At 43.2% G+C, this 12,945-nt stretch overlaps 1 protein-coding gene across 1 annotated transcript in view; it reads left to right on the top strand.

Annotated features, from left to right (window-relative positions):
• VIPR1 (vasoactive intestinal peptide receptor 1) overlaps positions 1–12,945 on the top strand; it is an 80,287-nt gene that overhangs the window by 13,892 nt on the left and 53,450 nt on the right. The window contains exon 2 of the mRNA XM_009333294.1: positions 7,202–7,309. Within this exon, the coding sequence (XP_009331569.1) occupies positions 7,202–7,309 (108 nt within the window). The remainder of the gene's footprint in view (positions 1–7,201; positions 7,310–12,945) is intronic.

Below are 12,945 nucleotides of genomic sequence, written 5' to 3'. Positions count from 1 at the left end.
TGGGCATCGGTCGGCGGGTGGTGAGCAATTGCACTGTGCATCACTTGCTTTGTGTATTATTATTATTATTATATTATTATTATCATTTTATTTCAATTATTAAACTGTTTTTATCTCAACCCACGAGTTTTTCTCACTTGTGCTCTTCCAATTCTCTCCCCCATCCCACCGGGTGGGGGGGAGTGAGCGAGCGGCTGCATGGTGCTCAGTTGCCGACTGAGGTTAAACCACGACAAGTGGCCAGGTCTCCTGAGCTCTCATCTTGATGAGAGCTGCCATATACATTGAAGAAAGTCAAGGAGTTCATGTAGATTGGGCTAAATGTTGGAAAGTTGAGGAAGTCTCCTGACTCTCACAGCACTTGAACCATCAGTGAGAGCTGCTGCACTCGTGTCCTGTCCTAGCTTGGCTGGTTTTGTTAGGAAGCCCCACAAAATCTCTAATGCTTTCCTCCTTACATCATCCCTGTGTCTTTCTGGTAGGCAAGACAGTGAGGTACAGAGGAGCTGCAGCCTGGGTGAGTCCCATTTTTGATCTTACATTATGAGGGTAGTCACTTTTGCCTCCCTAACAGTCAAAAAATAATTGCTAGAGGTTGAGCATAGTCATCTTCACTATGAATTGCGGTCTGGAGGTGCCAACATGAGAAAAGCCATATAGGAAAGGTAGGTACCTAAATTCAATGTCTGGTTCTCTATAAATCCAGTTCTCTACAACTTCTGGAAGGGGGGTTTGAGAGAGGAATGAGGAAGCCCTGGAATAATCCTTTAAGCATGCTCTGTGTCAGAGAACTAGAGAACTGTCTCTTGTTTAGATGCTGGTGAGGAGATAAGTTATGGTTTTGGCAACCCACTTTATAAATCTTGGCATCTTTTATTTCAGTTTACATGTTCTGGAATTAGGCAGAAGGGCTTAGCTCACAAATTTGATTTATAAAAAGAGTGATCTGGAGGGATGAAAAAAAGTCAAGTGTTTATTTAGTTTGTTGTTTAAAGAAAGGCTGAAAGATTAGAAACATTTTTTTAACTTGTTTCCTAGTAGATGTTGATTGAAAAACTCATAGAATTTTCATGCTTAAAAATAATCCTCCAGAAATAGTCTCTGGTGATTTCTTTCACGCTGTTTAGAATGACTTGGTCTGGGGGCTTAAGGTGAGGTTTCCTTCATATTTCTTTGAGTCAAATTTCTGCAAACATTTAGGAAGAAAGATATCTTTTAACATTTCCTGTTGAGTGCTTGGACAGCTTCTGCTGGAAGCCACTGCAGAAGTGCAAACCAGTTTTTATAGCAAGTAACAGTGTTCTTGTTACGCTCCAGCTTGTACACAGAGTGGGAAAAATGAAATCTGTCTTGCCACAGATATCGAGGCAAAGTCCAAGGTAAACTCTTTTCACTTTCCCTCAATCTGGGGATCCTTTTTGCTTTCTGTGATTGCCCAAGTCCATTTTCTGCTGAATTTGGCCTGCAAATCCCTCACTGAGGGATGAATGAAGGAGCATCAGTGCGCCACAAAGAGCACGTCAGTGGTGGGAAGGAAATGCTACAGTGTCGGGGTTTTGCATGCCCTGGCAGGATTGTGGTTTTCCTTCAGCTGAGTGGTTTCTCTGTCACATCCTGCCTACAGTGCTGGAGTGATAGCAGGCAGCAGGACAGGCAAAAAATATCCAAATTAAATGCAAAGCCATGGAAAGTTGAAAGGGGAGCTCTGAGGGGACGGGTTTGCTTCGGAGCAGGCTGTCAGTGTTGATAAAAATAAAAAGGTGATGAGATGGAGCTGAGGGAGGAGAGATGCCCGCAGGATGCTTGAGTGTATGAGTGGGGCTGGGGAGGAGGAGGGGACGGCAGTGAATACGGGAGGGAAAGGGTTGAATATTGCAGGGAAGGGTGGGAGGATTCATTTATTGAAACCTTGGATCCAAGCTAGCCCCGGTCAAACCCAATCTGTCACAGAAAAATAAAGTAAAACCTTATTCTGCAAGTCCAGGGCAGGGCAGAATGGGGTAGAATTAAAAACAAAAGATACAAGGGAGAAATGATAGGGAACTGCTTCCATGCTAGAAGCAACTAAATAGACCAGGACACTTCAGCTTGGAAAAGAAATGCCTGAGGAGGGATATGAAAGAGGATTTTATGTTTTTTCTCCCCAGGGAAAGGGATATTGTGGTTAGGTTATGAATATTTCTGTCTTTGTAAAAGAACTAGGCAATTCCTAATGAAACCAGCAATGAGCAGGTTCAAAGTGAATTCAGAAAAGGATGTATTTTTTCTTTCAGTGGACGCTTAAACTGTGCAACTCCTTGGCCCAGGAGGTTGTGAATTTAAAAAATTTCCATGGGTTCAGAAGCAAAATCAAACTGCATTTAATTTAAAAGATTTATGGAAGAAAAAGAATCTAAGGTATTTTTTATTATTACATACAACTTTGAAGATCTAAGTAGAAGATTATCCCTGATTCAGGAAGTGTCTGCTCATTGGAGTCTGGGGCAGTAGCAGTAACCCAAGGCTCCTGATGGGTTTTCCTAGCCGCTACTGGGACTGAATTCAGGCTGCCTGTCTGGAGCCGAGTTAGTAGATTGTTGCAGGGACCATCTTTTGGGGTCTGTTTTCTTCAGTCAGGCAAAAGCTCAGTGCTCAACTGGGACAAGAAGGTTGGTGCAATGATAATTGGCTGTAATGAGACCAAACTGGGCAAACCACGGGTGAGCACCTTGGCTGCACTTCTGCATGAGCTTGTCTGTGGGAGAATAAATGTCACCCAATAGCTATTTACAGTCCTAACTCCAGAGAGGTTGGAAACTGCCTGTTGATATCAAATTGGAGTGAAAATGAGTTTGCATTGCAAGCACGCCAGCCTGTGATGGTACCCAGTGATATCTCAGCTTGGCTTAATCAAGCTGCACCTTTGCCTTGCTGTTATCTAACTGTGGGTAATGAGAGGCATGCAGAGATGCCGAGATACCCCAGGCATCAAATGGTTATCTTTGCATCTGAACATGGATTCAAAGAGCAAAAGTCTTGTGTGTGGATGTCTGTCAGAAGAGCCCAGGGGTGACCCCATTCATTAGGGAGAATTTGGTGCGAATGAAAGATGTGCTGAAAGGGGTTTTTTTCTGAATTGGGAGTTCACCTGGGTTAAGTGAGTGCGTGGCACCAGCCTACTGCCATTCATTTCTTTCCTGATCCAAACCTAGTCACATCTGAGAGCCGTGCCAGAGCTCTGCAAGTCATGTTTATTCATGAAGGAAAGTTATTCTCTGCTGCTTCCAAGATAAACTTTGACCGTATATAACTCAAATAAATGTTTTTTGCGCTCTAGTCTGCCGGTTCCGCAAACCACTGTATACCTGTGCCTCATGACGATTGACCTGTTTTCTGTTTATTAACCTTTTAAAGGGAGAGGAAATGAGGGCCTGAGCTTTGATTCACATTTAACTGAGACAGTGGAAAAGGTTTCCACCTTCTGCAGCTGTGGTGGGGTTTCCTAACCCACTGCAGCCAGGACTGTGTCAGTGGTCTTCAGCCACTTCTGAGTCAGAACCTCTTAGAACAGGGCTCTCCAAAGCTCAGCTGAGGCTGATGCAGCCCTTGGCTTGCATCTGGGGCATGTGGCTTGCAAAGAGGGACACTCAGATGCTGGATGTAAAGATCTGAGCTCCAGCTCAGCTCTTTATATCTGAGCGTGTAGCTGTGTGGCCGACAGCCTCCAGCCCATTCCTTGAGCAAGACTTCAGGAGCCCACTTCAAGAGGGTGGGAGGTGGCTGCTAATAATTACACTAATTGCATGGCTTACAGTGCAACGATGAGCAGTTTGATCTGCTTATCCGAATGAAGGTTAAAAGGCAACTTCGTTAGAGTTGTGAAGGATTTCTCCCTGCAGCCCTCCAGAAGAAGATATTTGGCTCCAGAGAGCACTTCACAACCTACCAGGCAACAGCAGGACAAAGCTGGGTGTCTAGGAGTCACAGTCGAAATAATTGAAAAGGAAAAGACTTTCTTTTATATATATTTATAATGACAAGAGTTTAAAGAGTGTACCTGATTACCCAGGGGTGTGTTAAATGCTTGAAAATCTTGAAAAAGTCACACACTTATTTTCACACTGCTTCTCCAGACTCACTTGTGATCCTTTCCAAAGCAAAGCACAGCCCTTGGCAGTGTGTATTCCTTGGCTTTCGGTAACAAGCAAATGAGCAGAGCAGTTCTTTTGATTGAAATGGAATTGAAGGGTAGGTGTGTTCATGGCTCATTTGCACCTGCTGCCTTGGGTAAGGATTGATAAATACCTTTGCATCCTTCCTGCAGATACTGAGTGCAAGGGAGAAGACAACATTTATGATTAATTAATGGAGAAGCACTTAGCAATCACCAAACATGATTTGATAAGGCAAAACAAATTGTCATATTTATTATATCCATGAAGGCCAAGTGATGCCACAGGGAAGAGACGGATTTCATTTTTCCAAGGCACGTTGCAGCTGGTTTTGCCCTCACATAGTTTTCTTAGGTATCGATCTGTCACGCTGACATGACTGAATATTGCCTGCCAACCCCCTGATCCCAGCAATTTCCCAGGGTAAGGTCTATCAGTTTTGGAGAAAGAAAACCATTTTTCTGGAAGGCCATTTGATAAAGGTTGTCTGTGTCCTGGTTTGGATGGACAGGCACAAACTTTTGCCTGATGTTGTAATGGGATGACTACAGGGCGAGCGGCAAGCGTTGGACTGCAAATGCAAAGCATCTCGCAGGTATCAATCTTTGTATTGTTCCAATTCATTAAACTCGAGTTACTCATGCAGGCCCTCTTCTAGTCGTTGGAAAGAATAGGACACCTCCAAAGAATGACTCATTTTCTGAACTTTAGATAACCATCCTACGGTGACATTAACTGCCAGCCAGAGCTCTGGTTTCCATCGGCTTCTTTAGGTTTACACGTCTGACTTTTACAAGCATAAATTCAGGGATGTGAATCCCACCTTTAAAACCTGGACCCTTCCAGGCAGCTGCACAAATATTGTCAGCACGTCTGGGGAGGGCAATAAAGAAGAATGGTTTTGGAAGAACTAATAGGCAGATATGAGAGGTCTTTACAGAGGCAATAATTTTTAAAGATCCACTTTGTGTGTCTTGCAAGGCCAGTCTTGTGTGTCTCCACTTTATTTTAATCAGAGCACTTTTGTTACAAAAGTGAACACCTAAAAGCTTTTTTCAGGCATCACAGGTGGTGGTGAAAAATGCTAACACAGAAAAAGATACAGATCACAAAAATTGTCAAAGTGTGTAATTCAGGACATTTAAAAAGCCATCTGATACTCTCACCTTGTATTTTATTTTGCATTATAACCTATCCTGAGGTAATGGGTGCACTATAATTTATTGAGGTTGATGGAGGAAAAGATTGTAGAACATGAAAGATCCTGTCATAAAATCATCTATTTTCCATGGGCAGAATATCTAATATCTTAATACTTTTGGAGCTGCTGGCTGTTTGGTGGCAGATAAGTATGACGCTGTGGAAACCGAGCTTTGCACCTGATATTAGAAACCTGAAAACTGAATTTTAATGAACACTACAGAAGAGCATGCACAAAGAAGATACCGTCAGTTATTCCATTTTTCAGGCTCCGATAAACTCACCTCAGGACTTCATTTGAAAAGTTCTGTTTGCTCATGAAAGAAGGAAGGAAAAAACTGTAAAATAACTTTGAAAGAGAGCTGAGGGTACTTTTTCAGCTTCAAAGCATTTTTGTGTGCTCTCCTTATTGATCTGAGGCAGCAGGCTGCCTCAGTCTGAACAGACTGATGATGACACCAGCCTTTTTCTTAGCTAAAGTAGCGAAAGATGATTTAAAGGAGGAATTTCAGATCGGGATATAATTACCAAGAAATGCAGCTTGACAGTGGTTTTCATAGTTCCCTTTGCTTGCATGTGAAAAGTATTTTCTCAATGCTTTCTTCTTCATATTCTAGTTTCTCTTGCTAGGCTGTTGACCTTAACAGCAACATGTTAGTCACGTTTGGGGAAGTGTTGCAATCTAATGGGGTATGACAAATAACTGAGAGCAGAGGTGCTATAAAAAAATGAGGTCTGTTGACAACCTGTCTGTCTAAGCCAGCCAGCAACTGAAGTGCCTGTCTGTTGGAAATTTAAAGGGAAAAAAAAAGTTTTCAAAATCCTAGTAAGAACTCTAAAATATGTAACATGTTGAGGCAAAAACACAGCTGATTTTTTTTTTTAATTCAGGTCTGCCAACTCCTTTTGGCTTCAGTGCTAATGTTACATTATTCAACAGTGCAGCATGTATGTGATGTCATTAATGTCTTTTTTAGAAAGCGGAAATAAAAGGGCAAAATCAGAACAACATATTATAACTCTGTAGGAAGGACATGTGATTTTTTTCGCCCAGAAAGTTTTTATTCTATCCAGAAAATCTTCAGAAATGCTTAATTTCAACAAAATCCTGTGTTTTCTTCCTGAAGTTAGCTCCATTGGTTATGCCTTCATTCCTAGCTTGGATAGCTAGGAGTGTACCACCTTGCACCACCCTTCCACAGAGAGCATCTCCTGGCGACAGCACTGTCCCTCATCAGCCTTCTGGAGGGTTTTGTGCCTTCTACCTTTTTAAGGAGAAAAACTGCTTCTGGAGAAGAGATTTGGCTCCTGATCTCGATTGTCATCAGTGTCCCCTTCCTGCTTAGCACATCCCCTGCGCAGTTTTCATCCCCTGCGCAATCATATCATTTCAAGGGAAAGAAAAAGCTGGTGACAGAAGTTTGGGGGAAGCAGAGAAGAAAGGGGAGCATGTCTCACATGTTCAGACCAGGTGTTTTAATGCAACAGGGAGAGATAAGAGCAAGGAAGAGAGATATTTAATTAGGCATTTCTGCAGTTTTCTTCTAAAAAGGGCACTGTTCTCTGTTAACTCTCATTTGCCTGATTCTTGCACCAATCTGCTGTTCTTTCTGTGCTGATTTCTGGAAAATTACAGACACCACCAGTGCTGAATTTCAGGGACTGGGGTAGCTGAAAGCCACATGTTTAAACAAAATATTTCTGTGCCTTTCCTTCCAAAAGGTGCCTGCACCAGGGTGGTAGGCTCCACACGCCTTTGCACAGCTGCTCTGCTCTGCCCTGGTTCCTCTGCTCCATCCCGCAGATACCACTCGTGCTTGTTCTACCATCTGCTTTTCTCTTTTCCCCAGGTTGCAGGAGGCAATGGGACAACATCACGTGCTGGCCTGAAGCGGAGGTGGGAGAAGTTGTGGTACGGCCGTGCCCAAAGTACTTCAGATTCCTCACCACTTTTCTCGGTAAGCAAAACCAGACGGCTCATCTCATTGAAATGGTTTCGTGGCTTCACTGCCTGTAGGGTTTCACATCATTTCGCAGGGGAAGCTTCTTGGTATAATCAGGGGGAGAAACAAACTCTTTGCACAAGGTAAAGGAGGTTTCCAAGCCATACATGAATGCCCAAGCCATTAGAGCATCCTCCTTATCCTTCTTGCAGCACCACGTATTACTCTGGATCATAGGGATGCAAAAATGGCTCCCGGTGAAATCCAATAATATGGATGTTGTGCAGTGAAAATTGAATCAACCTTTGTAATAGTATGTTTGTTGTACCAAACGAACAGTTTAGCACTGTAATTAATTAAGTCTCTGACATAAAATAAACAAGCTGAAACTGTGTGTAATAAAGTATTTCTCTGCTGAAATGACAAATTTGGCCACAGGCCAAGAAATTAACCTGACAAATAATGGGCAGGGAAGGTTAATGGAGAAAGTAGCTTAACTCACTGTTCGGGGTGTTCTGGGAAGCGTTACTTTAAAACTCAGGTCTCAAGGGCCATGCAGCGACAGGATTCTTTCTTCTGGCAGTTTATAGTCATTATTTACTATTTTTATTATAGTAGCCCTGCAGGCCTGCACAGAGAATTAAGCCTTTTTGCACTGGAAATTATGCACTGAGCTGATAAGTCTCCACTTTTACAGCCTTGCAGTCCAAACACACATGATAGATTATGAATGGGAGTAAGGATACAATATCATCCCTGTTTAACAGACCAGGACACTAAACTTATTAACCAGCACACGCTGATTACATGATTTGCCCAAGGCCACACCAAAAGTCTTTGCAGACCCAGAAGGGAAATTCAAAATCCCCGGAGTCCTATCCTAGTGCCGTAGCCTCCCTGTTTCCAAAACTCCCCAACAGTTCATCGCTGCTGTGTCAACACCCAGGGAAAGCAGGCAGAAGCTGCTGTAATATCACATCTTGCAGGACAAGACCCCTGCGCATTGGTCCAGCCATGTGGAATAGTTGCCTGCTGTTGATGCTTTGTGCCCTCTCCTCTCCTGAGCACAACATGCGCTCACTGGGTTTTAGAGACCCAGCAGAGTTAGTTAAACAGGAAGAAAAAAACTCTCTAAGAAGTTTTTTCTAATACTTGATCCCACCAAAGCAGAACAATGAGGAAAATATAGAATATATATTGTATTGTGTGTGTGTATATATATGATCATCTCTCTCTCTCTCTCTCATTGTGACTGTGTTGGACTTAAGCTAATGAAAGTGGGCTGCCTTTAATTGTGCGCTAGGATAGGCTTATGAGACTCAATAAACTTGCCCATTCAGGGGCATCTACTGCTCTCTGGAATGTCCTAGGACATCTCAGCTGGTCTCCAGGTTCCCCTGCAGAAAGGTGCAGTTCTCCCATAGTTCATGTGTCATGGGATGTCTCAAGTACTTAAGGGTATCTCAAAAAACCTATGCTTAGGCAAGTGAATGGTTCCTATTCTGGGAGAAGTCCAGACTTCACCGAGAGCAGTCAGGGCATCACTTGCTCTCTGTGCACTTATCTCAGTATGCCAGGACAGGAAAGAGCCTCAAACACAAGCCAACCCATGACCCTTCCCTGCATACCCATGTTGTAGCATGGCTGCTGGCATTTGTGCAGTTCTGTCAGCAGTGAGCTCAGCAAATGTCATCTAGCCTTGCAGCTGGCAATGTCAGCAGACTTCTAGGGGGAGTTCACATTCCTTTGGATGAGTTTCCTCTGGTTAAATGTAGTTTTCTGTATCTGTCATCCAAGGTTTCCAGCCACTAGAGAGCTGGCTGGTTTGGTCAGTGGTGGCTAGGGCATGATTCAGCTCATCACAGATTAGCCACTTGAAGAGATCAGATGAGCAGCACCGTGAAAATACCTATTTCTCCTCACTTAGAATGGTAAAGCACAGAGTGACTTGCTTTGTTGGACAAAGCGGATTTAGCGCTCTTAATTTCTGCTGTTCCTAATGCAGATGTGTCTGTACGAGATAGGTGTCTAGGATCCCATTAACATCAACTGTAATCTAATCAGTGCAGTCAACAGACAACTGTATGTAGGAACCTGAACAGCTCTTTAGATGGCATTTGCTGTATTGATAAATTGTCTGTGGTAGTGTCATGTTTTAACCCCAGCCGGCAACTAAGCACCACACAGCCACTGGCTCACGCCCCCCCGGTGGGAAGGGGGAGAGAATTGGAAGAGCAAAAGTGAGAGAACTCGTGGGTTCAGATAAAGACGTTTAATAAGTAAAGCAAAAGCTGCACACGCAAGCAAAGCAAAACAAGGAATTCATTCACTCCTTCCCATGGGCAGGCAGGTGTTCAGCCATCCCCAGGACAGCAGGGCTCCATCACGCGTAACGGTGACTTGGGAAGACAAACGCCATCACTCTGAACGTCCCCCCCTTCCTCCTTCTTCTCCCAGCTTTATCTGCTGAGCATGACGTCATATGGTGTGGGATATCCCTTTTTCAGTTGGGGTCAGCTGTCCCGGCTGTGTCCCCTCCAAACTTGTCGTGGACCCCCAGCCTCCTCGCTGGTGGGGCAGGGTGAGAGGCAGAAAAAGCCTTGATTCTGTGTCAGCACTGCTCAGCAGTAACAAAAACATCCCTGTGTTATCAACAGTTTTTTCAGCACAAATCCAAAACACAGCCCCACAGTAGCTACTGGGAAGCAAATTAATTCTACCCCAGCCAAAACCAGCACAAGTAGAAGTGCAGACTCTGAAGCTCACAGGTAGGCACCTACACTGTAGCCACTGAGGGCTCCATTCAGTTTCCTAAACATAGGCTTCTGGTGCCATTTGAGATACTCTGGGGGTTCTTAAGAAATCCATGAGGATGCCTCGACTGGCGCTAAGATACCTGTATTTAGGGAACTAATTTCTAACCTGGAATGGCATCCATATCAACTGATTTTAGAGTTTTCCATATGTAAACCTACCTCTGAGCTTGTTTTACAGTCAGTGGTGAGAAACAGGCTCTCTAGGCATGCAGTTCAGCTGACTTTTAGACTTCAAGATGAGTTGAATAACATTGATAAACCATGTATTTCTCTCCATTTACAATTAAATAATTGTAGAGTGGCTCTGGCAGATGTGCATGTCTTACAATACGGGTGAATCCCACCTTTGCAGAGCGTACGTGCTAGCATCTCCTGTAAACAGAGAAACTAATGCCATTTCCAAAGGAAAACCAACAGCTTTGATTTTCTCTGAGCTATGTGCTTTGTACAATCATATACAAATGTGGAAAGCAGATATAGTCTTAAATAAAAGGAGGGTAAGATGGCCTCTTGTTTTATAGGATTTGTTGCAAAATTAATGCCATTAAAGTTTGTGAAGCCGTTCTTCCTTTGTAGTTGTGAGTATGACTGAATAGCTTTCAAGGAAATCAATCATCTGGTTAATGTTTATGTCTTACTGTTTGATCCCTTTGCAGGAGCATGAAAGCTTACACCAAAGTTGGTATAAGCAAGAGAAAATCTTTTTTGCATTTATAGCAGGAAAAGGGCGAAATACTGGGAAATAAAGAGTTAATGTGATTTTCCTGCCTAAGAGAGAATATGCGCTTCAAATGACTAATATCCTATCTCATGGTAAATAAAGGATAAAATATCTCGTGGCATTTAGAAACCTTAAAATGCCTAGCATAGTCCTGATGTCATTTGACATTAAATTTTTATGCCATTCACAAATCCAGAAGATTTTCATTATTTCATGACATTCGTCAGTACCATGTGAAGGAGATGGATGAAAATATTTTTGGCACCTTTCATTATTAAAGGGCATTACTTGCTATCCTTTGACCAGAGCATTCCAGCTTTCTTTCAATACATAGAAGATGACATTTGTAATAGGAATTTGTTTCCTGCAGTTTCTCCAAAAGCAAATTGTCCATCATGTACAAGTTAAACAGTAAAAATTAGCACTGACAGTTTTTAAGCTTCAACTATGAGATTAATTGATTTAAGGGGGTGGGGTTGGGAATAACCAAGCTCTGGAATCCCACTCAATGAGGGTGAGATCCTTCTGGGTTTCAGGATTGCCAAACTCCTTTTTTCCTCTGGTGCTCTAAATTTACTTCTGCTCTCCTTTCCCCTCCCTCATGAACACGTTTTACTTCTCTTTCCGGCTCCACTTCCCTTCCTTGTGCTTCGTGGGCCTACTGACTGCAAGGACTGCAATTCATCATTACTTCTGGTGTATTCCTACTGTCAGGCCATATAGAACAGAGCTGTCCAGATCCTGCCTCTCTGCAGGCGAGTAGTGCCAGTTCTAGATCACCCAGGCATGGCAGCTTCCCTGTGTGGCACTAAGCACACCAACACGTGCGTGCATTTGCATAGTTCAACTCAAAATCCTTCAATGGATTGAATATAGCACTGTTACACCAGCACTGTTATCAGATATCGCTACAGCTTCAGCCGTATCTTCCCTCCCCTGCTCCACGAGTTCCTGATTTCCCCCCATTCTCCAATACATAATGTCTTCATCCCCTTGCTTGTTTTGTTCATCTTCATCATTTTCACACCAAGCACCAACTCTATCCTGGTCGTAGAAATACACTGCCAAACACTGGGCATGAGTGATACAAGGAAATAGAACTTGTCGGCATTGATGGATTCCTCACCATGAATTCATGCTTTTGCTGGACTAGTGGAGAGTGCACAACTTCACAGGTGTAGCCAAACTGTGACAGTGCTGTCTGGAACAGGCGTTGTCATCAGTGCATTTTTATGTGGGTAGGAAGCCATCAGAGAATTAGCTGGCATTGCCATCCAGTACTGGTTTATGCCCTGCCATCCTCCTATTGCATTTAGACATAACCTGCTCCAACGGATTGAAATTCTAAACCTATATCACAAGGAGACAACAGAAATTCTCAGAGAACTGTTGTGACATTCATACACAAATAAAGAAAAAGAGAGAATGCAGGGAAGCAGTCAGGAAACTGATAATGGAAATTTGCCTGATGTGTCATAGATCACAGATTATGAAAATACCACTTTGATTGACCACCTGAAGCATTTATTACATTTCCACATGTTCTCTTGAATACTGGACATCATCATTCCTCAATCATGCCTTGTACCAGTCGAATCCTGGGACCAGGGTTAGTACTTGGAAGTCTTCTGAGATAAACTGTGAGCCACTGGAGTAGGGTGGCTTCTCCAAGGCTACTTTTCTTGTTCTTCCAGAGTACAAGAGGGTAGGAGATGACTTGCCTCATCCTACAGTGGTTTCCAAAATGTTGCCACTGCTTTTTAGTCTCCCTCTGTTGCATGTAAATGACAAAGATAAACAAGCTGTGGAAGATAGATATTCTGGCAAATAAAAAGCCCATCAGAGTAGAAGAGACTGGAAGAGTGTGGCTTAGTGACACTTGCTTAGTTTGGTAAGAGTGAAATCAAGGAAGCCAAAATCCAGCGAAAGCAGAATATGCAAACTGCCATGAAGAGAATCACAGTAGAAACTGGAGGAAGGTTCCAGTGGGGGTTTATGTGGGAAGTAAAGACTAACTTTGGAGATAGATTTGATGAGCTTTTAAAGTGATCAGATGATGTTAAGGATCCAGACATCTCCAGGGCTGCTTCTGCGTGTTCTTCTGATGGATCCAC

This window comes from Pygoscelis adeliae, unplaced genomic scaffold, assembly GCF_000699105.1.
Source record: "Pygoscelis adeliae isolate BGI_AS28 unplaced genomic scaffold, ASM69910v1 Scaffold88, whole genome shotgun sequence".
NCBI lineage: Eukaryota > Metazoa > Chordata > Aves > Sphenisciformes > Spheniscidae > Pygoscelis > Pygoscelis adeliae.
Note: the sequence above shows the minus strand (reverse complement) of the source record. Positions and strands in the feature narration are given on the sequence as shown.